Below are 26,732 nucleotides of genomic sequence, written 5' to 3'. Positions count from 1 at the left end.
CAGGACCTTGGCTCCTGCCACCCAACACCTCCCTCCCTTCCCTTCCTGCCTCAGGGCAGGATGTCCACCCAAGGCCCCGGCTGGGCCTGCAGCCCAAGGCTTCCTCAAGGGGCATCTGCCTCCTGGGCTGCATCCAACCGGGGACCCCTACTCCAGGCCTTCCTGGCCCTTAGCATCCTGGATGGGTGGGAGGCAGACTGAGGTGTGGAGGATGGTGGGAAATGGGGAGGGGGTCTCAGGATGTCTCCCTGATCCTCCTCTGGCATGCCCCACCCCTACTCTAATACCTCAAGGCAGAAACCCAAAGCAGCTGGACAGTTTTGTCCCCGCCTGGCTCTCCACCCAGCCGAGCCCTGCTTCCCTCCCGGTGTTGAGGAGGGACGGGCCGCTAGCCACCCCCAGGCAGCTGCCCCAGCAGGGCTGGACACGAAGGGGACCTGCACAGCCTCGTCCACAGGAACAAGACGCCGCGGCCCCAGGAGGGCGCTCAGGCCCGGCTGGGCACCAGCCCCGCTCGCTGCGGTCGCTCAGGAAAGTCGGTCCTGCGTGCAGGCCTCCCGTGGGGTGTGGACGGGCAAGCAGGAGTTCTGTGGGCAGCGGCCAGAGCAAGAGCGCTGGAGCCAGCTTGGGGAGGTGGGTGGAGGTGGGCAGGGGGCGGAGCGATGGGCCTTCACTGGGCAGCCGGGGCCGCCGGCACGGCTGTGGGCTGAGTGGCCGGGCGGTCAGGGGCGCAGAGACCTGAGAGTCCCCAGCTCACCAGAGGCACTTCAAGCTGTGGGACTGAGGGTCTCAGGGCAGGGCCCGAGGAAGTGCCCGGGAGTGGGCTGGCATCCAGGGCCGCTTCGAGGGAAAGCAGAGGTGGGGGCCCTCAGCTGGCCGCCGCCCGCAGCCCCTCTGCTGCCCACGGGTCGAACCCCCGGGATACCTGCACGAGCGCCCAAGCCCCGACACCTACTCTCAAAGGCCACCTCCCGCCGGCCCTTCCTCGCCAGAGGCGAGGCTGTGGCTGGACCCAACCCGAAGGCCAGGAGGCCCGCGGAAGCCCTCCAGGCAGAGGCGCGCAGGAGCCCCGGTGAGTGCCAGCCCCTGCCTTCTCCCTCCGCGCGACCTCTGCTAGCCGGGCCCTCAGGACCGCGCCAGAGCCCCGGCCTGACCACGCAAGCTGGCCCCGGGCCCGCCCCGCCCCGCCCTTGGCCCCGCCCACACACGTGCTGTTGCTGGAGCGGCCTTTCCTGCCCGGCCCCGCCCACAGCTGTCATTTAGCCTCTGGCCCTACCCCACCATGCACGTGCTGACGCTGGGGCCCAGCCCCGCCCCTTCTCGCTAGCTCCGCCTTGCCGCGCACGTGCAGTCACTTGGCCCTTCCTCCTTCCCTCCCGGCTCCGCCCAACACACACACGTGCTGTCCTTTTCCCGCCTGGCTGGTCCAGCTGCACACTGCTGTCACTCAGGCCCCACCACGCACGTGCTGTCCCAAAGCTGGCCCCGCCTCACCCTGCCTGGCTCCGCCCACCGCGCTTGAGCTGCCCTAAGCCCCGCCCCTGGTTCCGCCTGCCACGCTTGTGCTGTCCTAGGCCACGCCCCGACCGCCTGGCTCCGCCCCATTCGTGCTGCCCTAGGCCTCGCTCCCTCCCCTGGCTCCGCCCCGCTAGTGCTGCCCTTGGCCCCGCCCCTACCCTGGCCCCGCCCACCATGCTTGTGCTGCCCTCGGCCCCGCCCCCTGGCCCCGCCCCGCCGCACTTGTGCTGTCCCTCGCAGGCAGCCCGCGCACTTGTGCTGTCACTCAGCCCGGAGGCCTCAGAGCCGGCCGGAGGCGCTGCCCCGCTGCGGCCTCAGAGGCAGACACTCTTGTCCCCGCAGCCCCCTGCTGCTGGCAAGGATGGACGCCGCGCTCCTCCTCGCCCTGGGGCTGCTGTCCCAGGTAAGACACCCGCAGGTCCGGTTTGCCTCCGGAGCCCCGAGGACGGCTGCTGTCCAGGCCCACTGGCCAGGTGGTCTTTCCCAGCCTGAGAGTGGAGGGTGGAGCCAGGGGTGAGCCACCAGGCTTGCGGGGCTTCGGGAGAGCTGAGCAGAGGCTGGGGCTGCGGGCCACCCCAAAACCCCGACAGGAGTTGGGCAGAATGGGAGAGGACTGGGGAGCCAGGCGGGCAGGCTCCAGCAGGCATCCCTGCCTCCTGGGGTGCATGCAGACCCTGCACCTCGCCAGGGTCTGGAGTGGACAGTCCTGTGGCAGGGCAGCAGGAGACCTGCGCGGGGCCTGAGCGCTCCTGCAGCGGCTGCGCTGGCACCCCCTCCTTAGGCGTGGTGATGCCCTGCCCCTCCCGTGACCCTGGGCAGCTGCGGGCCCTGCCCTCTAGGGTCTTGCGTTCTGGACATGACCTCTCCCTGGGGAATGCCAGGCCAACCCTCCACACACCCCTCCACGCTGGCGGCCCCACCCGGGACAGCTGCTGGGCCTTCTGTCCCCCTGGAGACGCTGGCAGCTGCTGGGGCTGATCAGGCTGGGGGCTGCATGTGTCTGTCCACCCTCACCCCGTGGTCCTTCCAGCAGGAGCACAGGCCTGCTGGTGACCAGGCCACTGAACCCTCACCCCACTGTGGCCACTCTCTGGCCGCAGCCACGTCTCTCGTGCCCTGGGCTGCTGCTGGCCTGGGCTGCATCTGGGCGTGGAGGATGTGGCCTCTGTGGCCCCCTGCCAAGGTCCAGGGCCAAGCAGCGGTTGGGACGTGGTCGTGGTCAGTGCTGCCTCCCGGATGCAGCAGGCTGTGTGCATGAAGGACAGGCATGTGACCAGCTGGCCCTGGTGTGGCTCTAGGGTGGTCTGCAGTGCTGGACCACAGGGTTTCCTGGGTCCATCGGTTCCCACAGACTTCCCAGTCTGGTGGCCGGCAGCTCCGGTTTCTGCCCTAGCAGCCAACCAGGCGCCTAGCCAGCCAGACCCTTGAGCAGCTGTCCTGCAGGGCACAGCCCTGGGATCCTGCCCAGCCTGGCCACTGGGTCCTGTTCTCCACCGTGTGGACACAGCCCAGCTCGGCCTGCGCCCTGGCAGTGTCCACCCAGGACATGGCACTGGCTTCCTGCAGGCTTGGTACCCCACACCCTGGGCCCCACTGGCTTCCCAGCCCCAATGCCCAGTGTCCACCTGCTACAGGGACAGCATCTCTCCGCCAGCACCCAAGGCTGGCGCTTGCTCAGACACTCCTTACAGGCTTTGCCCTTTGGGGTTTGGGCTCTGCTGCCGGGCAGGAGCCCTATTTCCTCCCCAGGCCTCCCTCTCCCCTTCCCAAGGCAGCTGGAGGCCCCGAGTCAGGTGGGTGGACAGCGGACCCCGAGGGCCGAGCAGAGGCCCTCCTGTGCGCTACAGCATTTCAGCCTGCCGGTGACCAAGGCCCAGAGGGAGGCGCTGGCAGCTCTGACCCGTGGATGGGAGAGAACAGCTGCTGTCCTCTCTACCGCCCCCTCCCCTCCCCTGGAGCCACAGCAGCTGGAGGGGCCCACAGGGGAGACGCCGGGGCCACCCTGGCCTGCCCGACAGCTGGGCCATTCCTGGCGCGCTGGCCATCCAGGAACAGGGCAGTGCTGAATTCCAGCCTCTGGGGGGGTACTCAGGCAAGGTCCCCTGTCCCCTCCGGAGCACACCCCGCCCACTCCCAAGTCGACACGCTCCCTCCACACAGTTGGGATGAGGGACGTGCCTTCCCTTTAACCAGGCTGCACCCTGCCGTGGAGCTGACCAGCACGGGCCTGCCCCCCACTGGCATCCGGACAGTGGCTAGTAGGGGCCCCAGCTCTGTCGCCTCGAGGCAGTGGGCACCTGGCTGTCAACAGGGGACCTTGGTCTCGTCACTCGGCCCGCCTCTGAGGTGACCTACAGCTCTGCCGGGCTCAGTGCTGGGCTGGGGCTGGACGGTGTCCTCCTGAGGCCACCTGGGTGGCGGATGGCACCCCGTCTCTCGGCAGTGGGGGTGAGGTGCTTGCCTAGCCGGGACATGGGCTTGGTACGTGGTGGGGGCTCTTGGGGTTGTGTGCCAGAGGCAGACCCCGGTGGGGCTGTTGGCCCAGCAGCGTGGGTCTGGGGCAGTGGCCCTGGTGTCTCCAAGCTATCCCCAGGGCCCTTGGCCAAGGGCAGGGTCTCAGGGCCTATTGGTCTGGTTTGGCATGAGGACAGAGCGGAGTGGATGGGAGCCCGACAACACATGTCCCAGAGCGTGCCTCCCCGGCACTCCGGTCCCCTGTCCTGGACATGGGGTCTCTGTGGGCTTCAGCACTAATGGAGCTTCCTAAGGCAGCTCCCTGGCCTCGCCTCCGGCCGGTCTGGACCTCCGGGAAGGGGTGAGGGACAAAGAACGGGCTGCCCAGGCGCCCCGAGTGGGAGCTGGCTGTGCCTGCCCACGGCACTGCCCCTGCCCACGTCTCCGCTCTGGCCAGGCCTGCTGCGCTTGGTGGTGCCGAGCGGTGCCCCTGGGCGTCTGGCGGAGGTGAGGTTGATGCAGGGCAGCAGGCTGGCCACGCGGGTGCACAGAGCCCGGAAGTTCCAGGCTAGCCAGGCGCTTTGCCAGCGTTCCCACAGAGCACGATTTCTGAGCTGCTTGGTCAAAGTGCCTTCAGGCTCAGCCGCAGCGGTGCCAGCTCCGCCATGCGGCCACGGGCCAATGACATGGCCCTCTGAACCTCACTCTGGGAGTCCTGAGGTGAGGTGCTCAGCCCGGGTTCCGGGGGGCTGTGAGGACCGAGGGGGAGGACGCACTGCAGAGGCCTGGACAGCGCTGGCCCAGGAGGTTCTGGAAACAGCCAGGCCCCCCAAGGCTGGGCCAGGGCCCCCGTGCCAGGCCGGCAGGTTTGCGCTTGGCAGGAACATGCCCTGCCCTGGAATTGGCTTGCGCTTGGCTGGCTTTGGCCAGGTCAGGGCAGTAAGCCATCTGTCCACTAGCAGAGAGCCTTCCTGGGCGGGAGCTCCGGCCTGTCCCCCAACACCCACTGCCCTCTGGACTCAACGGAGCAGGTGGGGGCGCTGCCCGGCAAGCAGGCTGCTGAAGAGACCCGGGGTCCTGCCAGCTGGGGCCGAGAGCCCCAGGGTGGGGGCTGCTTCAGCCTGGGGTTACTGCCACCTGTCACCCTAACAAAGGACATCAAGACCCATGGGTGCCGGCAGGGGGTGGGGTGCCCAGAGCAACACCAAGCTCTGATCCCTGGGCAGGGCAGAGCTCTGGAGGGCCAGCTCTACACCGCCAGCCGACAGGCCTCCTGGTGGGGCGGCCTTGCCCCCCTGGCCTTGGCCCAAAGCTCCTGAGCCCCCAGCCCTGCCCAGGAGGAGCGAGGCTTGGCAGACGCCGGGGTGAGGGCCAGACGCCCCCTGGTAGCTCCAGAGGACAGGCTGTCCCTGGCCCTGTGGTTAGAAGGGAGCACTGGAGTCAAGCGTGGGGCACACGCTTGTACTTGGGAGGCTGAGACAGGAGGATCGTGGTTCACAGACAGCCTCAGCTACTTATTGAGGCCCTCCACAACTCAGTGAGACCCTGTTTCAAAATAAAGAATAAAAAATTGGGCAGGAGGTGTAGCTTGGAGGTCAAAGGCCTCTGGGTTCCATCATCCCCAGACCCTCAAAAAAAGAAAGAATATGAAATAGGGCTGAGGTGTAGCTCAGAGGTAGAATGCCCCTGGGTTCCATCCCCAGTACCACAAAAGAAGGAGGAAGGGGAGAGGAGGAGGAGAAGGAGGAGGAGGAGGAGGAGGAGGAGGAGGAGGAGGAGGAGGAGGAGGAAGAGGAGCCGCCCTGGGGCCTTGGCCAGCCCAGGTCGCCCCAATCCCGTGTGCTCCGTTCAGGTGAGCGGGGCCGTGTCCTCTCGTGGAGGGCAGGGCAGGGTCACCTGTGCGTCCTGACCAGGGCACCACCCAGCCAGGGCTGCCTGATGTCCTCGCAGCAGGTAGATCCACCAGGCGGCCTGCAGCCAGTAGGGTCTTGACAGAAAGTCCGAGTCTCTGCCCTCCCGTAAGAAGTGTTGGGGACCAGGCTCCCCTCCTGCAGAGACCATGATGGGGGGCTCTGTCTGGAAGGGGCTGTTGGAGGAAGGGCGGGCGCACAAAGCACTGTGCTCTGGGCGCCCTTGTCCAGGGCCGGCTCTATGGGACGTCCAGCCCCGCTCCCTCAGGGCCTCCAGCATGCCCTCCTGCCCCGCCTGGGCAGCCCACCAGCCCAGGATCCTGTCGGGGTCAGGCCTGGCCCCTGCCCAGGGTGCAGGGGGACTAAGTTCCCACACAGCGCTCCTGGGTTCATGGCCTGAGGGGCCGAGGCAGGGGCAGGCCAGGCACGGCAGTTGCCCCAGGTGCCCAGCCAGCACTGCCCCACACTGAGGTGAGAACGTGGGGTCCAGGGGGCTTCAGCTCCAGAAGCTTGTAGCTCTGTGGGACCGTAGACCTGGAGTGTCCAACACCAGGAAGGTGCTGCTGGATGGGGCAAGGCCCTGGGGAGGAAGGCCCACCACGAGAAGGCCCGGACCAGGCCTGGCAGCCTCGTCCTGTCGGGCCGCACCAGTCTGCTGGCGGTCCCCAGGGCTGGGGCCGTGAGGGCGTCTGGGGCTCTGTGCCTGGCCGGCAGGGCCAGCTCACAGCCCACGCCACCTGGAGAGCTGGCTCCTGGGCTTCATGGTCAGGCATGGCGGCGTCCAGAAGTCCTCAGCTGACTCCTCTCAGCTTGTCTCCCAGTCGAGGGGTGCGTGGTGGTGCATGCCGGGGGGACGGGCTACCCAGGGCCAAGGTCAGTCTAGGAGCTAGGTATGGAGGCCCAGAATTTGAAGTCTCCAAAAACCTGGGGTGCTTTTTTTTTTTTTTTTTTTTTTTTTTTGCGGCACCAGGAATGGAACCCAGGAGCATTCTACTTCCAAGCTACACCCCCAGCCCTATTTTTTATTCTTTATTTTAAAACAGGGTCTCACTGAGTTGCCAAGGGCCTCACTAAGTAGTAGCTGAGGCTGTCTGTGAACCGAGATCCTCCTGTCTCAGCCTCCCAATGGAGTATGTTTTGAAATGGACCACTGCCAGCTCTGCCGGGCAGTGTCTTTTCTGGGCTCAGTCTCCCCTCTGCGGGGCAGGGCCTTCCATGATCACACTTGTTGCTGATGGGGCTTTGGGGCGAGGGCTCAGCAGTGCCCTTCACACTATCACTGGCCCGAGGCTCCCCACCTCGGGGTGGGGGTCACGGCTCCCTCTTCCCTCCCAGCCCTGTGCTCTGCCCAGGCATCCGGGCTTCTTGGGGCCATTTCCAGGGCACGCCCCCGCCTGAGTGCAGGCAAGAGCAGGGTGTGTCCAGATCCCGGCTCCAGGACCTACAGTCTGGGTTGGAGAGTCACAGCAGGTAGCTCCACTCCTGGGAGGAAAGACCCGGCTGGGAGGGGGCCGCCTGGGCTGTGTGGCAGCCAGTCCACCCTGCCTGCCCCAGCCCTGCCCCCCAAATCAAGTGTGAGGAGACCAGGGGCGGCCGTTTGTTACCCTGGCTCCGCCCTCTGACAGCCGGGCAGAGACCCCCGCCACACACACCAGCTGTGCACACATGCCTCATCCACAGGGTGCTGTGTTCCAGAAACTGGGTCCCCAGCCCACCCGTCTCCTCCCAGCCCCACGCTCCCGGGGAGACGGCTGCCCTCTGGTCCACTGAGGCCCCTCCTGGGCACTCACGGACGGGTGCCCAGCATCTCACAGGTGTCGGGGTTCGGAGCCTCACATCCCCTCCCCAGGGGCCCTGGGGTGGGCGAGGCACGTGGGCATCTGTGCTGCGGGTTGTGGCCCCAGGGCCGTGCAGCCTCACCCCAGGGATGTAGCCAGGTGATGTAGAAGCTGGCCTGGCACCCGGGGAGGGTATAGCCCCCACCTCCGTGGGAGCCCCCACGCCCCGTGACCGCGGCCTGTCTTCCGTGCAGAGCCTTGGCCTGTCATGGGGGGGCCCCAGGCTGCAGCCCAGCACCCTGCATCTCTGGCGCCGGGCGCCTCTGAGCCGTGTCCGCAGGGCCTGGGTCATCCCACCCATCAGTGTGTCGGAGAACCACAAGCGCCTCCCCTACCCCCTGGTGCAGGTAAGGAAGGGCCAGGTGGCCTGGGGGTCCCTGAAGGCTTATGCACGGGGCGCCCCTATCCCTGAGAGGGCTGCTGGGAGCTAGGGAGCCCCCACCCTGCTGACAGAGCCCAGCCGGGCGATGGGGGGGGGCAGAAGGAGCGAGGCTGCTCCTGGGCCTCCCCTGGCACAGCGCCTGAGCTGGTCGCCCCTGCCCACCCGGGGGGCTGGGATCCAGGTCGACGGCGCTCCCCGAAGCACCAGCCTGTGGCACAGTCGCCTGTGTCCTAGAGACGGCCGAGCTGCAGGGAGGCGGCGGGGGGTGGGGCCAGCCCTGCCAGCCTGGCCTGCCCCTCCCGCCGCAGATCAAGTCGGACAAGCAGCCGCTGGGCAGTATCATCTACAGCATCCAGGGCCCGGGCGTGGACGAGGAGCCCCGCGGCCTGTTCTCCATCGACAAGTTCACCGGGAGGGTGTTTCTCAACGCCACGCTGGACCGCGAGGAGAACGACCACTTCAGGGTGGGGCCTGCGTCCCCCGCCCCTTCCCAGGCACCTCTGCCCAACCTCGCCCCCGCCTGGGCCCGAGACTGTGCCTCTGCTGTGATCCGGCACCCTTGGGGGGCCCCGGGCCTGCACCCGAGGGCACAGGGCTGGGGCTTCTGTTCCTGCGTAACTGGGGCTTGCCCGGCGTGGTGCTCAGGAGGGAGGAACGGCTCCAGTCCTCCTTGCCCACCGCCACGTCTCCCTGGTCCTCGTTGTTGGGGAGCAGATGTCATCAAGAGCCCCGTATGTCCACTCTTAGGGGTGGACTGGCCGGGAGGGGCCCAGAGAGCCCAGGACGGCCGGCCTCTGCACAGCTATCTCCTGCAGCACCCCGCAGTATGCGTGCTGTGCCTCTGCCAGCTCAGGGAGCGCTTCCCTTTTATAAGCCCGGCTCCCTCCACACTCCTGGGGTCCGCCAAGGCTTTCCGCACAGAAAGTGCCCGCAGTAGTCTTATTTTTTTCTTTTCTGAGAGGATTGTCACAGTGTTTGCTAAGCTGGCCTCAGATCCTGGGCTCAAGCAGCCCTCCCGACTCAGCTTCCCAAGAGCGGGGCCGCAGGCATGCTTGCTGTGCCGGCACAGAAAATTCTTTACCTGGAAATTAAATTATGCCGTTCTCTAAAAGCATACAAAGTAATTTAAAATGTCACGTGCATCAGGGATTAAAATTTACTTCAAGAGCAGCCAAACCACACAGAAAAAGGTAGAGCGGGCAGAAGTCTAGTGGGGATGGTGTGCCAGTCATGTATGAACTGCAGCCGTGAGCTTCCTGGCAGCCAAAGGCGAGGAGGAGCCTGGAGTCTGCTTGGAGAACGCTCACCCCCTGCAGCAAAGCCCTGGCCTGTGCCCTCTAGCTTCAAGGAGGCCAGGATGGCCATCCCTTCTCAAGACCTGAGTGTCCCTGAGCCAGCTCTGCCCTCTGCTTGGACAGCTGCGGGCTTTTGCGCTGGACCTGGGAGGCTCCGCCCTGGAGGACCCCACGGACCTGGAGATCGTGGTCGTGGACCAGAATGACAACAGGCCGGCCTTCCTCCAGGAGGTGTTCACGGGCCGCGTGCTCGAGGGCGCCGCCCCAGGTGAGACTGGGCCAGGCGAAGGCGGGGTTCCCTCTGGAGCCAGACTTGGGGCTCGGCAGCGGGACGGTCCAGGGTTCGGGAGGCCCGGCTCCCGAAGCTCCCAGCTGGCTCACGCGCTGACCTGCCCACGTCGGGGGAAGACTGTGTCAGCTCTGAGAGTCAGGTCTGAAGCTCTGGCGAGGGCTTCTCACAAGCCAGCCTCCAGGCCACAGTGACCTGTGGGCACCCTCCCCCCGTGCCGCCCCGGTCACCAGCCCCTCCCGTCCCCCAGGCACCTACGTGACCAGGGCAGAGGCCACAGACGCCGACGACCCCAACACAGACAACGCCGCGCTCCGGTACTCCATCCTGGAGCAGGCCGGGCCCCAGCAGTTCAGCATTGACCAGCACACAGGAGAAATCCGCACGGTGCAAGTGGGGCTGGACCGCGAGGTGAGAGGCTGCGTGGCCTGGCCAGGCGAGAGGCACGCAGCCGGCTCCGCGCCTTCTGAGCCCGCGCTGTGTCCTAGGTGGTCGCCGTGTACAACCTGACCTTGCAGGTGGCGGACATGTCGGGGGACGGCCTCACCGCCACGGCCTCGGCCATCATCTCCCTGGATGACATCAACGACAACGCCCCCGAGTTCACCAGGGGCGAGGTGCCGGCCCAGCCTGCCAGGCTGCTCCCCTGCGCGGGCTCCTGGGCAGGAGCGGGCGGGTGGGCTCTGGCCTCCTGGAGCCCAGGGGGTCCCCGCTGGAGGGCGCCTGTGAGCAGGAGAGCCGGGCCTTGCCCCGTGGGGCCTGTGACCGCCGGTCACCCAGCAGGGCAGTGCGGAGGGAGGCAGGTGCCCTGAGGGCACCCGCCCGTGCTCACGAGGACCGTCCCGTCCTCCAGTTCTCAGTGGAGGCTGCCGAGGCCGTCAGCGGAGTGGACGTGGGGCGGCTCGAGGTGGAGGACAGGGACCTGCCCGGCTCACCCAACTGGGTGGCCAGGTTCGCCATCATGGAAGGTGACCCCGATGGACATTTCGCGATCCGCACAGACCCCAGGACCAACGAGGGCGTGCTGTCCGTGGTGAAGGTGAGTGTGCTCGCCCCAGTGGGGTCTGGCCCGGCCCCCAGCACGGTGCACACTGAGCTCCCGGGCTCCTTCCACCAGGGCAGTGTCTGGTGCCTTCGCGGGGCCTCTGGCGGGTCCTGGGAGGAGGGCTTGGGAGGGGCCGGGACACGCAGACACAGGCCGGAGGGGCTGCGACGCAGCTCGGTTAACGTGTTGGCCCTCTTCCTGCACATAACACACGCCCAAAGAGACCACACACCTGTGTGGGTCCCAGCTCTGCCTCACAAGCAGGAGCCACACGCAAACAAACATGTGTGCCCTGCGCACAGAGAAGCCACACCTGAGTGCCACACCGAGGCAGCTGCCCACGTCCACACGGACCCCTGGGGGCATCTGCTTCACTTCTGAGGGCCAGGACCCGGCCCTGAGGCACTGGCCACACATCCCAGCACGGCCATTCTGAATGACCAGTGTTCCTTTTATTCTTTTATATCACTCTTTGAGCCTCTTAGTCCCACGTACTGCGTACTTGTCAAGGTCAAAGGGGGAGGAGGAGGACCTGGCTCTCAGGAAGACCCAGCTGTAGGAGCTGTGCTGGGTGCCTGGGTCTGGTTGCAGAGCAGGCGGCCCTGCCTCCTCCCACAGCCCCTGGACTACGAGGGCCAAGTGCGCTATGAGCTCACGGTGTCGGTGCAGAACGAGGCCCCGCTGCAGACAGCCGCTCCCCGGGCCCAGCGGGGCCAGGCCAGGGTCAGCGTGCGCGTGCAGGATGTCAACGAGGCCCCGGTGTTCCCAGAGAACCCCCTGCGGACCAGCCTGGCCGAGGGGGCCCCCCCAGGAACCCCTGTGGCCACCTTCTCTGCCCGAGACCCTGATGCAGAGCATCTCCAAAGAGTCAGGTGGGCCCGGGCCCTGGGGCGAGGCTGCCGCCCATCACTGGGGGTGCCTGGCCCGGGCCCTGGGGTCGGAGGTGGGGCCTGGGCTCCCGTGCACTCCCTGCACGCGTCCCTGGCAGGACCGGGCTCCGGGCGGTGCACACTGACAGCCCGGCTGTTGCCGGTGGCCTCTGTGTGGCCAGCATATCTGTCCTGGATGCCCGCTTCCCCGGGGAGTCCATTAACATCACCACCTCTGGTGGCCTGGCCTGTCTCCATGGTGCCCTACTTGTGCTGGGCATGGGCTGAGCCCAGGCTGTGGCCTGCCCAGAGCCACAGCCCACTTGTCCTGGAGGGGAATGCCCAGCCCAGGCTGTGGGGGCCTCCCTCGAGGTCAGGGTGGGGGCCGTCCTGGCAGACCCACACAGGGTGCATGGAGGTGTGTGCATATGTGTTGCATGTGGGTGGAGTGTTTAAGGATGGGGTATATTGCACGTGTGTGACGTATGTACATGTATGGGCTGTGCTTGTATATGGGCTTGTGTTGCACACGTGTGTATGTGTTTATATTGTGTTATATATGTGTACATGTGGAGTATATGTGTGTATAGTGCTATGGGGTGTGTGTTGAACATGTGTGGTGTGTAAGTGTATGTATGGGGTATATGTGGATAGTGTGTACTGGTATATGTTACTCACATGTAGTGCATATAGATACGGGGTGAGTATGCATTGCACATGTGTGGTATGTATGTGTATGTATGGGGTATATATGTGTATTGCATATTGTGGGTATAGGCACAGGGTAAGGCTGTGGGTGTGTGTTGCACATGTGCAGTGTGTATTTGTATGTATACATATGGGGTATATATGTGTACCAGGTATAGCGCATGCAGTGGGGTGTGTGTGTGTGTGTGTAAACATGGGGTATATGTTGCCACCCGGTGTGCACACGTGTGTCTGTGTGGGGCCTCACTTCAGGGAGTCTTGGGGGCTCAGAAACCCCAACCCCTCGCCCCTCTCCACCACAGCTACACCAAGGACTACGACCCTGAGGACTGGCTGCAAGTGGACAGAGCCACGGGCCACGTCCAGACCCAGCGGGTGCTGAGCCCCGCCTCCCCCTTCCTCAAGGACGGCTGGTACCGGGCCATCATCCTGGCCATGGACGATGGTGAGCCTGGCCCCGCTCTCTGCCCGGCCTGCTCTAGCCTGGCCTCACTGCCCAGCAGCCCCTGGGTGGACTGACAGGGTTGGGGGGCCGGGTAGGCACGGAGTCCACTGCCCTCCCTGCCTGCAGCCCCACAGCCCAGCACAGCCACAGGCACCCTGTCCATCGAGATCCTGGAGGTCAACGACCACGCGCCCGTGCTGGCCCCTCCGCCGTCCAGCAGCCTGTGCAGTGTGCCGGACCAGGGCCCCGGCCTCCTCTTGGGTGCCACCGACGAGGACCTGCCCCCCCACGGGGCCCCCTTCCACTTCCAGCTGAGCCCCAGGGTCCCAGAGCTCGGCCGCAACTGGAGCCTCAGCCAGGTTAACGGTGCGCGGGCTCCCTGCGGTGGCAGCGGGGCTGGGCCGGAGGGCGGGCGGGGCGCCTGGCAGCTCGCGGCTTCCTGGGAGGGCGGTTGCTTCCCATGCCAGTGGGTGGAGGGAGGCCAAGGCCCGGGCCTCGGGGCGTTGTCGGGCGCTGGGGCCGGCGCCCGCGTCCCTGCTCACGGTGGCGCCCTCTGCAGTGAGCCACGCGCGCCTGCGCCCGCGGCACCGCGTCCCCGAGGGCCCGCACCGGCTCAGCCTGCTGCTCTGGGACTCGGGGCAGCCGCCCCAGCGGCGCGAGCAGCAGCTCAACGTGACCGTGTGTCGCTGCACGCCCGACGGCGTCTGCCTGCCCGGGGCCAGCGCGCTGCGGGCGGGGGGCGCGGGCGTCAGCCTGGGCGCGCTGGTCATCGTGCTGGCCAGCGTGGTTCTGCTGCTCCGTGAGTGCCTGGCCTGGCCCGCCCTCCCCGGGCCCCGCCCACCCTCTCCTCGGCCCCGCCCTCCACCTCTCGGGCCCCGCCCTCCCTCTCGGCCCCACCCTCCACCTCTCGGCCCCGCCCTCCCTCTCCTCGGCCCCGCCCTCCCCTCTCGGGCCCGCCCTCCACCTCTCGGGCCCCGCCCTCCCTCTCGGCCCCGCCCTCCACCTCTCGGCCCCGCCCTCCCCTCTCGGCCCCGCCCTCCCCTCGGGCCCGCCCACTCCGCGTGCAGTCTCGCCCCGCCCCCGCTCACCAGCCCCGCCCTCGCCCCAGTGCTGGTCCTGCTCGCCGCGCTCCGAGCGCGGTTCCGGCGGCGTTCGCGGGACAAGAGCCTGTTGTACGGGCTGCAAGATGACCTTCGGGACAACATCCTTAACTACGACGAGCAGGGAGGCGGGGAGGAGGACCAGGTGAGGGCCCGGCGAGCGGGGGCACAGGGCAGGCTTTCTCCGGGAAGCCCAGGCGGGCGGGGCCGCGCCTCCATCCCGCAGTTGGGAGGCTGAGACCGGATGGCGCTGGACCGCCCGGCCACCCCGCTGACTGCGCTCGCAGGACGCCTACGACATGAGCCAGCTGCGCCACCCTGCCGAGCTGTCGGCCCTGAGCCTGCCTCTGGTGCGGCCGCCCCTGCGCCGCGATGCCCCCTTTGGCCACGTGCCCCCCCAGCCACACCGCCTGCTGCCCACCAGCCCCGCGGACATCGCCAACTTCATCCGTGATGTAGGTGCCCCTGGGGGGATGGGGGTCGGAGACCCACGTAGGTGCTCAAGCGCGTGCCCGCACCCCAAACCTTTCCAGAGCCTCCAGGCGCGCGTGTGCGTGTGTGCGCGCGTGCGTGTGTTCGCGCTCGCGTGTGCGCACGTGCGGCGCTGGGGATGGAACCCAGGGGCTTTCCACCTCGGGCTACACTTCCTAGACCTAGGCTGGCCTCGAGCCCTTGTGACCCTCCTGTCTCAGCCTCCCAAGTACTGGGATTACAGGCTTTGGGTCAGGCTGGAACCCCGGCGCAGGCTGTCAGGGGAGGGCGGTCACCAGTGGGGCCCCTGGCCACACTCCAGGGAAGCCCCTGAGGAGCAGGCCGGCCAGGGGGCAGCAGGTTCTGCAGAGGGAGGTTGAGGCCTGAGCCTGAGGGGGTGGGGCTCAGTGGAAGGTCAGAGGCCAGGAGGCCCGCTTGGCTTGGGGGTGGGTGGGAGGGGGGGTACTTGCCTCCCACGCTCCCCCCGCGGCCTCTGGGCGGGTCCTTAGCTCTACGGGGCCTCTCTGCAGGGCTTGGCGGCTGCAGACAGTGACCCCAGTGTGCCACCCTACGACACCGCTCTCATATATGACTACGAGGGGGACGGCTCCGTGGCGGGGACGCTGAGCTCCATCCTGTCCAGCCTCGGTGATGAGGACCAGGAGTACGACTACCTCAGGGACTGGGGCCCTCGCTTCGCCCGGCTGGCAGACATGTATGGGCATCCGTGATGGCCAGAGCCGGGAGCCAGAAGCGGGCATGCTGTCTGCACAGGCCCATGGATGGGCGGGACTTCCTCCCAGGACACCCGCCTCCTCTGCAGAGGCCAACCTGAGACCTGAGGCCCTGCTTGGACACTGGCTCTGGCTGTGTGGCAGAGGTGCCCTTGCCAGGCCTGGCCTCTGCCAGAGGTGGTGCAGTGTGGAGTGAGCAGCCAGGGGAGGTGCCACCCTGCAGGGGCCGACCACACTGCAGTCACCCATTTCTGCCATCCATTGGTGGCTTTTACCTCTGTAGGAAAGAGCCTCGTGGGTAAATCTGAATTAAAATCATGCTAGTTTATCTGATGCACTGTGGGTGCCCAGCAACCATAAGGGATGCCACGAACCCTGCCCAGAGCCCCGTGCACTTCCCGAGAGGCGGAGACGCATCCTCCTCCCTGCCCCAGGAGCAGCCAAGGAAAGCCAGGGGTCAAGTTCCATGGCCACCTTTATCCTCACACTGGCTGGCCATGGCCAGAGGAAGCGCAGGCCCAAGAGTGAGGGCCAGGTGTGCCAGGGCCTCCTGCCTGCACTGGCCACGGCCTGAGGGCGAGGCGCCCTGGATGGACGGGCTCCAGGGTGCTCAGTGGTGGCCCTCATTCCGGCTCGCGGGCGCCACCAGGCGGCAGTGCTGCTGGGGAGCGGGGCCTGCCCAGCCTGGGCAGGAGGGCGGCAGCAGGGGCAGGTGGTCCTGGGGCAGCCGGCTGCGCAGGAGCGGGGAGCGGCGCAGGCGGTCGGCCTCCTCCAGGGACTGGGGCAGCGCCCGGCCGCGGCTCTCAGGCAGCAGCAGAATGCAGAGGAGGAGGAGGATGGCCAGGGAGGTGAAGACCAGGTGTTGCAGGAAGAAGCCCCGCCGGCCCTGCATGTCGGTGAGCGGGGCAGCTGCCCGACCCAGGAGCCCGGCGCCCAGCACCAGGCCCAGCCCGGCGCCCCTGCAGGAGAAGTGCCATGTGGGGAGCAGCCAGGGGCGGGGCACGCGGTGATGCAGGGTCACCACCGCTGGCGGGGCAGGGCCTGAGGAGAACAGACCTGAAAGCTGTTCTGGAAGCCTCCCTCCCCGCTCCAGAACCACTTCCCTTCCTTGGGGAGCTGGGCAATGGTTGCCCCCGAGCCCCGGGCTTTCTCCCCCCCTCCGTCGCAGCCCCTTCCATGCCTGTGCGCCCAGGTCCTCCTGTGGGCGAGCCCAGCCTCTCAGGAGGGCAGAGCGTCCTGCCCAGCAGGCACGGGCCTACCTACCGCACACCCCGCCTGAGCCGGGCACCTCTGGAGCTCACCTGGTCACAGTGGGCAAAACCTCAGCTGCAAAGAGGCTGCTGAGTATCGACACGGCCTGGGAGGCTAGGAGCCCCAGGACAGAGAGGAACAGTGTGGTCCAACCCGGCAGGTCTGGGGACAAAGGGCAGGGTTCCCAGCTTTCGCCCCAAGGCCCCTCGGGGCCCTGCCCTCCCAGTCCTGAGCCCCTCCCGTGAGCATCCCACAGGCCTCTGCGGCCTAACGCCAGCCCATCCCGGGCCCCAGCATAGCCCGGGTGATGGTGCCACTATCCACCTGGAGCCTCTCACTCCTGGCACTGCTGCCCCAAACTCTGGGTACCTCTGAACAAACGCCTGCACCTCCCTTCTGTGCCAGGCCCCGCTCACCTGAGCTGCCCCTCCAACCCGAGCCAGCCCTGGCCAGGAAGACAATGGGCAGAGCCATACCAGCCTGGCCCACAACCTTCCACCCTGCACTGCGCCCTGCGCCTGGAAGCAGGTGATCCAGTTCTGGGCAGGATGCTCATGTTTAGCCTGTCGTGGGGGCCCTCTTGGCCCTTAAGCCACTGGCCTCACTCTCCCCAGTGCCCATAGGGACAGAGGAGGAAGGACAGCAGGCTGGTCTCCATGCCCTGTGCCTCCCTGTTGGCATGACAGTCCCGGGAGGTACTAGCCCCAGGACAGACCCCCAGCTTAAACCCAGGGACCCAGCAAGGGCTGCCCGGGCCCCAAACTCACACTGAGCCCCGGCGAGGAGCAGCAGGGACCCCAGGCCTGTGGCCATGGTGCCCAGCAGCAGGACAGGGCGACGGCCCCAGCGGTCAGCCATCAGGAGCAAGAGGATGACGGCTGCTGCCTCCAAGCCAGCCTTCAGGAAGTAGGGTGGGTAGAAGGCCGTCTCACTTGGGGCCAGGCTGCGGAGGAAGCTGGCCCTGATGCCCCCACCAACCAGCCTGCAAGGGAGGCAGAGGTGTGGGCCAGGGCTCAGGACAGGGCCCACCCCCGGGCAGCTGCAAACCCGGCCCGCCCTGCCCGTCCCTCCTCACGAACTGAAGCCCAGGATGAGCCCGTTCCGCCAGGCAACATGGGTGCGCAGGAAGGCCAGGATGGAGGGGTGCTGGGGCTGGGGGCTGCCCTCGGCCAGCAGGGCCAGCTCTGTGGTCCCAGGGACATAGGGAGCAGTGTGAGGCCTGGGCCGGGCCTGCCTCCTCCAGCCCCAGCCCCAGCCCCCCACTGATGCCTTACCTGCAGCCAGGGAGTTCTCCTCGGAGCAGCTGTCCTCGGGGTTCATCCCACTGGCCTCTGCAAAGTGCCACAGGATCCTCCTGGCTTGAGCCACCTGCCCCGTGGCCAGAAGCCAGCGGGGAGACTCGGGGAACAGGGCTGGGAACCTGCAGGGTTGGCAAGGATGCCCTCTGCTCCCTCCAGCTGCTCCTTGGAGGATGGGCAGGGACCAGCACCCTCCCTGGGCCCCGTGGCTCTGGGCCCTGTCTCCTGACCACATGCCAGGATGGAACAGAGGATCAGAGAAGAGGCACACGCCCTTGTGGCAGCTGCCAGCCAGGCTCTCCAACACTCACCCCCAAAAGAGCAGCAAGAGTCCCGTGCCCAGGGCACCAAGGCCCTGAAGAAGGCGCCAGTCCTGAACTAGCACGGCCAACCCGGGCAACAGCAGCGTGCCCACCACCGAGAAGAGGCCGGCCCCCACGGAGAAGACCAGACGGTGTGGGGGGTCACACAACTCCAGGCCTGGGGCAGACAGACGCCTGAGGCCACAGCCACTCCCAGTGCTGCGGTCAGCCACTGCCCGGAACTGGGCTGGGGCGGACAGCAGCTGGCCCTAGTCCCCACTGCTCAGGGTACTCACGGGCCACATAGAGGGCGAGGCAGGCCCCTGCCAGGGCACTCCCATGGAGGGACCGCAGGACCAGCAGGGCAGAGAAGCTGGCAGCCAGCGCTTCGCTGGCCCCGAGGACTGTGGACAGCACCAGAGCAGCCACAAAAACAGCCCGGCGGCCGAACCTGGCGGGCGGGGCATGCGTGGATGTGGGTCAGCGTGCCACAGGCTGCTGCCACCCACAGGGCCAGCCAGCGGGCGGGGGAGGCGCCTCACCGGTCACAGGCTGCGCCCAGGACCACGCTGCCCAGCAGCCAGCCCAGGAGGCGGCTCGCCTGCGCCAGCGGGACCTTCCAGCCGTCTTCGCACACCAGGTTCCACTGTGGGGTGACAGTGAGCTGGGGGCCAGCCCAGGACCCTCTCCCCCCCAGGGGCGGTGAGATGCAGGGGCCCCAGGACCCCGGCTGGAGGCAAGGAGGGTGGTCAGGCCAGAGGGCAGCTTCTGGCTCTGCTGGTCTGCACGGGGCAGGAGCAAGCTGAGCCCCGCGGAGGCGATGGCCTGGGGCGCCCCCCGCGCACCTCTCCTGTCCAGCCGGTCTCCACCTGCGGTGCTGAGGGCCGCAGGGCTTCAGCCCTGCGCACAACAGCACCTCCTGCCCCCCATCTGCCCTTTCAAGAGCGACTCCGGGAAGCAGGTGGAGAGGTGTGCTCAAGGGCTTCTCCTGAGGGGTCAAGGGCCCTCGACGGTGTGGCGCCTCCGGCCGCTTCCCTCCAGACTTAAAGTACTGGCTTGGGCTGTGCTATTTGGGGGTTTGAATTAAGGTCCAATTGTCTGTGGAAACCGTAGGGCACGAGTCCATGGGTCCGCCATGCAGGACGGCAGGTGTGGGTGCCACACGGGGGAGGGCCGTCCAGCAGGTTTCAGGGCCCCCGGCCCTGCGGAGATGTGGCAACTGTTCAGAAAGGGGCAGCGCTGTGGGGTGAAGGTGAAGGTGCCACCGCGGAGGCGGGTGGGGCGGGAAGAGGAGGCCCGTGTCCTTCCCTGGGGCCACGCACTCCTTCCCGGCACCCCGCCTCCAGCCCCCGGGCCGCACCTGCAGACGCCGCCGCGGCCCCCTCAGCTGACCACAGCGCCCCCCGCCGGAGGTCGCCCGCGTGGGAACCAGCCAGGAGTCTACCTGGCCAAGCCGGCGTGGCCTTCGGGTCAGTTCCCCGCCCGCATCCCCCCGAGCGCCCGCCCGGCCTCCCGGCCCGCCCACCCGCGGGCGCACCTGCGTGACCGGGCTGCGCCGCAGGCCGGCGGCGGGCAGCGCGTAGTGCCAGCCGCGCGTGCAGGGCCGGGTCCCGTTGGGCGCGGGCGCGGCGGGCGGCGCGGGGTAGCGCAGCAGCAGGCAGGGGCTGGGCGCGCGCGCGGGGCCCAGGGGCACGCTGGCGCGGAGGAGCGCGGGGCCGCGCAGCGCGCGCAGCGCGGGCGGCAGCAGCGCGGGGTCCGGCCGGCAGTGGTGCGCGGGCCGCGCGGTGAGCAGCGGCTCCGAGCTCAGCGCCAGCCCCAGCACCACGCACGGCAGCCAGGAGGCGGCGGCCAGCAGGCGCCGGGCCCGGCCGAAGCCGCCCGCAGCGCGCAGCGCCCCGACCTCCGCTTCCATCCGCCTCCAGCGCCGGCGGCCGCTCTGGCTCTGGCGCTCGGGGCCCGGGGCGGCGCCAGCCGGGAGCCGGCGAACCGAGCGGGGCGGGCGGGCGGGCGGGCCGGGGCGGCGCCGAGCCCGAGAGAGGCGGGGAGCGGGCGGCCCGCGAGTGGGAAGGAGCCGGAGCGGGAACGAGATGGGGCGGGGCCTGAGGGCCTGGGCGGGGCCAGGGGGGACTTGGGGCGGGCGGGGCCTGGGTGGGCGGTGAGATGGGGAGGGGCCTGAGGGTCGGGGCGGGGCCAGGAGGGACTTAAGTCGGGGCGGGGCCTGGTTGGGCGGTGGGCTGGGGCGGGGCCTGAGGGTCGGGGCGGGGCCTGGGTGGACGGCGGGCTGGGGCGGGGCCTGAGGGTCGGGGCGGGGCCTGGTTGGACGGCGGGCTGGGGCGGGGCCTGAGGGGCGGGGCGGGGCCTGGTTGGACGGCGGGCTGGGGCGGGGCCTGAGGGCCTGGGCGGGGCCAGGAGGGACTTGGGTGGGGCTGGGCCTGGGTGGGCGGGTTGGGGCGGGGCCTGAGGGCCTGGGCGGGGCCAGGAGGGACTTGGGTGGGGCTGGGCCTGGGTGGGCGGGTTGGGGCGGGACCTGAGGGCCTGGGCGGGGCCAGGAGGGACTTGGGTGGGGCTGGGCCTGGGTGGGCGGCTTGGGGCGGGGCCTGAGGGCCTGGGCGGGGCCAGGAGGGACTTGGGTGGGGCTGGGCCTGGGTGGGCGGGTTGGGGCGGGACCTGAGGGCCTGGGCGGGGCCAGGAGGGACTTGGGTGGGGCTGGGCCTGGGTGGGCGGGTTGGGGCGGGGCCTGAGGGCCTGGGCGGGGCCAGGAGGGACTTGGGTCGGGCCGGGGCCGGGGCGGAGCCCGCGGGGGCGTGGCGTGAGTGGCGCCTTGGGAGGAGGCGGAGTGGACCGGCCTGAGGGCGGGGTGGGCGCGGCAGCGGGTGTGGCCGGGCGCAGGTGCGGGCGCAGGTGCGGGCTCAGGTGCGCCGGCGGCGTGCGGCATGCGTGGGGAGCCGGGCGGCGCGCTCCGCGCTGCGGTCCGAGCCAGGTAGGGCGCCTTTACCCCGGGGTAGGGTTCGTGGGCAGCTGCGTTGCGAGGAAGACAGACGCCTTACATTCCTCCTGAATTTTCTTTGCGAATTTGTTTTCTTTCGCTTTGTGATTGGGATCTGTATCTTCATAAAAATTTATAGTTGGTAACTTTCTGTGGTTGCTGAACTGGGGATTGGACCCGTGGGTATTCTACCTCTGAGCTACACCCCTGGCCCTCTTTTTATTTGTCAAAACAGGGTCTCAACAGGAGGATCGCAGATTCAAGGACAGACAGCCTCAGCAGTGAGGCTCTCAGCAGCCTAGCAGGACGCTGTTTCAAAGTAAGAATCTAAAAACGAATTTATGCCCGGGTTGTAGAGCTCGAAGGTAGAATGGCCCGGGGTTCAACCCGCAGGACCGCAGCACACGCACACGCACACGCACACGCACACGTGGAGGACAGGGTCTCCAGCTGGGCATTGAGGTTAGGCGCTGAGACGGGAGGCCCAGCCCCAGCACCTCCTGAGGCGCTCTCTCCTGTGACCTTTACCCATCCCTGTTGAGGGACACCAGGTTTGCTTGCTGTGGCTGAGGCCACCATGATTGTTTGCTGTGGGTTCTTCTGGGCACACACCCGCCTGACAGTCGGCACTGCTGGGCCCATTGAAGTCTTTGTGGGGCCCTTTATTTTGTTTTTTAGAGTAGTGTGTGTGTGTGTGTGTGTGTGTGTGTGTGTGTGTGTGTGTGTGTGGCGCGGGGGTGCTGAGGGTTGTACCCAGAGGCATTCTACCTCTGAGCTACACCCCCAGCCCTATTTTTTTTTTGGTGGCACTGGGGGGTGGAACCCAGGGGCTTTTCTACCTGCAGGCTATACTCCCACTTATTTTATACTTTATTTGGAAACAGGGTCTCACTAAATTGCTGAGAGCCTCACTCAGTAGCTGAGGTTGGCTGCAAACCTGTGAGCTCCTCCTGTCTCAGCCTCCCAAGTGCCACCACGCCCAGCCCCAGCCCTGTTTATTTATTTATTTATGTATTTATTTATGTATTTATTTATTTTGGTGGTACTGGGGTTCCTGGAAGCCCTTCTAACTCTGGGCTACACTCCCAGACCTATTTTATACTTTTTTATATTTGGAAACAGGGTCTCTTAAGCCAGCGCGGCTGGCTTCGAACCTGCGCCATCCTCCTGTCTCTGTTTCCCAAGCGCAGGGAATACAAGCATGCGCCACCACGCCCAGCCCTGTTTTTTATTTTGAATCGGGGTCTCACTAAGTTGCAGAGGGCATTACCAAGTAGTTGAGGCTGGCTGTGAGCTGGGATCTGCCTGTTTCAGCCTGGGATTGTAATTATGTGTCACCACACCCAGTTTAGAATAGTTTAATTAACTGATGTCAAAATATACATAGCACAAAAGTTACCATTTTAGCGTAAATTTTTTTCTTGCAGTACTGGGATTGAACCCAGGATCTCACACATGCTGGGCAGGTGCTATATTCTGAGCTCCGTCTCCAGCTCTTTTTAGTTTTTACTTGGGAGCAGGGTCTCACCAGTTTGCGCAGCTGTTCTCAAACTTGCAGTCCTCCCACCTGTCTCCTGAGCAGCTGGGATGGTAGCACAAGCCGCCACACCCAGCCACGGCTCCTTTTATTAACTGGTCTACAGCTGGGTGTGGCGGCATAGGCCTGTGATCCCAGTACTTAGGAGGAGGATTTCAGGTTTGAGGACAGTCTCAGCAAGCAGCGAGACACTCATCAACCTAGAAAGACCCTGTTTCAGAATTTAAAAAAATAGGGCTGGGGGCACAGCTCAGAGGTAGCATGCCCCTGGGATCACACACACACAGAAGCTGGTTTGCTTGCATTTTGTTGTTAAATTTATAAGAGTTCTTTATGTATTTTGGATACTAGACTGCTTTTTTTTTGTGTGTGTGTGGTATTGGGGATTGAACCCAGGACATTCTAATGGCTTCTTGTGGGTTTTTGTATACTGAATAATCTTCTATTGTGTCCTGGACTATAGGACCCTGGGTCTTATTAAGAATGTGATTATTAGCCGGGAGTGGTAGCACACGCCTGTAACCCCAGCATTTGGGAGGCTGAGACCGGAGGATCGTGGTTTAAGGACAGCCTCAGTTACTAAGTGAGGCCCTTTGCAACTTAGTGAGACCCTGTTTCAAAATAAAGAATAAAAAATAGGGCTGGGGATGTAGCTTGGAGGTCGAATGCCCCTGGGTTCCATCCTCAGAACCGCAAAAGAAAAAAAAAAAAAGAACGTGAATACGACTACGTTGTCAAGCCTGGCCAGATGAGGTTGTGGTTTCTGCTGTGATCCCAAGAGCAGCTGTGCCTGTGAAGTCCGCACCGTCCAGCCGAGCGCTGCCCGCACAGCTGGGCCCAGCGGCTCGGTCTGTGTGGGTGTCGTGTGCGTGTGGGCGGGCTGCTGGGCGGGGGCTGGCCTGGGCTCCCTGCTCGGCCATGACTGTCGCCGCCCGCCCCCTAGCGGTGGGACGGAGAACAGACGCAGGTGGAGTCTGCAAAAGACGTCCCCGGGCAAGGTCCCTGCAGCTCCTTTTCCACCTGCTGGTTATTTAGGAGTGTGGGACTTCATCTTCATGTTTTTTCCCTTTTTTTGTGGTACTAGGAATGGAACCCAGAGGCTTTTCTACCTCTGGGCTACACTCCCAGACCTATTTTATATTTTATTTGGAAACAGGGTCTAAGTTGCTGAGAGCCTTGAACCTGCGCGATCCTCCTGTCTCCACCTCCCAAGCGCGGGGATTACAGGCGTGCGCCACCACGCCCGGCACTCAGACGCCTTGGTCATTCTGAATCCCCTCCCGTATTAATTCCTGATGTCATCTCAGCCAATGTGGATAGAGAAACATTTACTGGGCTTGACTTTGTGCCTAACAGGGGTCTCTCGAGGAGAATAAACACTGCGCCCTTGGGAAGAATGGCTGTTCTGCCACTGCTGGGTGGACGGCCCCAGAGACCCCCCTGGGCCTAGCTGGGCAAGGGTCACCATGACTTCCATGTCCTTGTTGCTTTCTGCCCAGTTTGACCCATCATGGAAAGTAAGGCCACGGACATCTCCAAATATTCTTGTTGGATTATTCAGTTCCCTTCTAATCCAATCTGACGACCTCGCTGCCTTTGCTCTGAAAGCTAAAGCTACTTAAAGTCATTATAGTGAAAGATGAATGCCGTGTAGACTAGTGTGTGTGGTACTGGGTATTGAACGCAGGGGTATTCTACCTCTGAGCTATACCCCCAGCCCTATTTCTTAAATTTTTATTTTGAAACAGGGTCTAAGTTGATGAGAGTCTCACTACTTGCGGAGGCTGTCCTCAGACCTGTGATCCTCCTGCCGAGGCTGGTCTTGAAACTGCAATCCTTCTGCCTCAGTTTCCCCAGTCCTGGTATTACAGCATGTCAATGTTTTGCTTTTGAATGTTGTGTCTGCCTATCTGGTTCTTTCTTTCTTTCTTTCTTTCTTTCTTTCTTTCTTTCTTTCTTTCTTTTTGTGGTGCTGGCAATTGAACCCAGGGGCATTCTACCTCCAAGCTACACCCTCAGCCTGGTTTTTTATTCTTTAAAAAACAGGGTCTTACTAAGTAGCTGAGGCTGGCCCTGAACCCGGGTCCTTCTGTCTCAGCCTCCCACGTACTGGGATTACAAGTGTTTGCCACCACGCCTGGTTTCTTGACTTTTCCATATCTTTTTGTTTTCTTTTGTGGTAAAACCCAGGGTGCTCTGCCAGGTGTGGTGGCGCACGCTTGTAATCCCCGCGCTTGGGAGGCGGAGACAGGAGGATCGCGCAGGTTCGAAGCCAGCCCGCGCGCTGGCTTAGGAGACCCTGTTTCCAAATAAAAATATAAAATAGGTCTGGGAGTGTAGCCCGGAGGTAGAAGGGCTTCCAGGAACCCCAGTACCACCAAAAAACAAAACAAAACACACACACACACACAAAAAAACAAACAAACAAACAAACAAACAAAAAACCAGGGTGCTTTACTACACCCCAGCTCCTACTTTCCTTGTAATACTGGGGATTGAATTCAAGGGCATTCTAACCCTGAACTACATCCACAGCCTAATTTTTTATTTGAAATAGGTCTCTTGCTGAGGTTGGTCTTGAGGTTGGGGTCCTCCTGTGTCACGCATGTGTTGCCATGCCCAGCTGTTTTCTTTTTGCTTTGAGCTTGTGGTCCTCCTGTCTCAGCCTCCCAAGTACTGAGATTACAGTTGTGCACCACCAAGCCCAGCTTTATGTCTGCCTTCCAGATTTTTCTAATATTTCACTTAAATCCCCTTGTTTCATTTACTGTATTTTGAGCTATTATTTTTTTAAAGGTTGTTATTGGGACTTTTTTATTAAGTTTTTATGGTACTGGGGATTCAACTCACAGGCATTCTACTTCCGTGCTACACCACAGCGCCTTTTATTTTTGTTTTGAAATGGTCTCACTGGGTTGCTGAAAGTTGAGGTTGTCCTCAAACCTGTGGTCCTCCTATCTCAGCCTCCCAAGTACCGGGACTGCAGCTATGTGCCACCATGCCTGAGGTCTGCTGTTGGGATTTCAATGAATGTTTTAACTAAAAGGGTCTGGTGCCCACAATAAATAAATAATAAAATAAAGGGTCTGGTTTGGTGAGTAGTGATGAATCTCACATGTGCACAGCTTTTCATGGGGTGTGCTGTTTTGGCCTGGGCCACAGTTCACATCTGTGTGCTGTAAGCCATCCACTGACATTTTTGTAATTATTGCTTTACACATCAGATGAGTTAAAAACATTTTAATTCTGCTGAGCGTGGTGGCGCACCCTTGTAATCCCAGCATTTGGGAGGCTGAGACAGGAAGATTGCAGTTTGTTGAGTCTCATTTACTTATGCCCTCTGCAACTTAGACCCTGTTTCAAAATAAAGAATAAAAAGCTGGGCGTGGTGGCGCACGCTTGTAATCCCAGCGCTTGGGAGGCTGAAACAGGAGGATCGCACAGGTTCGAAGCCAGCCTCAGCTACTTAGTGAGGTTCTCGGCAACTTAGTGAGACCCTGTTTCCAAATAAAGTATAAAATAGGTCTGGGAGTGTAGCCCGGAGGTAGAAAACCGCTGGGTTCCACCCCTAGTATCATCAAAACAAAAAAAACAAAAAAAAATCCTAGGGTTGGGGGTTCACTCGGAGATAGAATGCCCCAGGAGTCCATCCCCAGTACTAAAAAAAAATTTCTTTTTAAAATTTTACTCCATTTTTTAATTTTTGCTTTGTGCATGCTGGGCAAGTGCTCTCTACCACAGAGCCAGCCTTTCTGAGACAAGGCATCCTTGCTAAGTTACTGACTTACTCAGTAACTTAGACTTGCGCCCTCTGCCTCCCGGGCAGCTGAGCAAAGGCAGGCACCGCACCTGGTCACTGCGTCTGCTGTACTTACCGAGTTGCCACTTTTACACGTTCCCATTCTTTACCTGGACTTGTGGATAGTGTCTTTCAGTTTTGCCAGAAAGACCCTGTCAGTACTTTCCCTCCCATCTAAGGGCAGATCTGCTAGCAAAATAGAAAAAAAGTCTATATATATATGTATGTATAATTAGCCTTTGCTTATCTGGAAAGGCACGGTTTCCCCTTCCTCCCCAGGCCGGTGGTCCGGTCCCGGCGCCTTGGCTGACAGCCGGTCCAGCGCTCTGGGGAGCCGTGGCCTCTGCCTCCTGTGGCTGTGCCGCTCTCCACACCTCTCCTGTCGGGTTAAAACGGGCTAAGTGGGGATCTCTTAGTGTGCCGCACTGAATGTTTCATCAAACGTGGGCGACTTTTGACCATAATTCTTCAGATAACCTTGCTGGGCTCCAACCTCGGCCC

The 26,732-nt window shown here is 64.1% G+C and overlaps 2 protein-coding genes across 2 annotated transcripts; one reads left to right on the top strand and one right to left on the bottom strand.

The window, feature by feature from the left end:
* Nucleotides 1-1,879: 1,879 nt before the first annotated feature.
* On the top strand, nucleotides 1,880-15,055 carry CDH15 (cadherin 15; the record flags this gene model as incomplete). The annotated part of the gene is made up of 14 exons (XM_080702158.1): nucleotides 1,880-1,921; nucleotides 7,915-8,067; nucleotides 8,411-8,566; nucleotides 9,521-9,665; nucleotides 9,937-10,097; nucleotides 10,175-10,303; nucleotides 10,540-10,725; nucleotides 11,350-11,603; nucleotides 12,611-12,753; nucleotides 12,880-13,119; nucleotides 13,313-13,552; nucleotides 13,862-13,998; nucleotides 14,141-14,308; nucleotides 14,855-15,055. The coding sequence occupies 14 exons, from the start codon at nucleotides 1,880-1,882 to the stop codon at nucleotides 15,053-15,055; spliced, it is 2,355 nt and encodes a 784-aa protein (XP_080558284.1).
* A 613-nt stretch (nucleotides 15,056-15,668) lies between these two features.
* On the bottom strand, nucleotides 15,669-19,821 carry SLC22A31 (solute carrier family 22 member 31; the record flags this gene model as incomplete). The annotated part of the gene is made up of 9 exons (XM_080702855.1): nucleotides 15,669-16,017; nucleotides 16,360-16,471; nucleotides 17,077-17,291; nucleotides 17,385-17,493; nucleotides 17,584-17,729; nucleotides 17,919-18,087; nucleotides 18,206-18,360; nucleotides 18,452-18,555; nucleotides 19,447-19,821. The coding sequence occupies 9 exons, from the start codon at nucleotides 19,819-19,821 to the stop codon at nucleotides 15,669-15,671; spliced, it is 1,734 nt and encodes a 577-aa protein (XP_080558981.1).
* Between the last annotated feature and the right edge of the window lie 6,911 nt (nucleotides 19,822-26,732).

This window comes from Muscardinus avellanarius (genome assembly GCF_963383645.1).
Source record: "Muscardinus avellanarius genome assembly, chromosome: 10".
In the NCBI taxonomy this organism is placed as follows: Eukaryota; Metazoa; Chordata; class Mammalia; order Rodentia; family Gliridae; genus Muscardinus; species Muscardinus avellanarius.
Note: the sequence above shows the minus strand (reverse complement) of the source record. Positions and strands in the feature narration are given on the sequence as shown.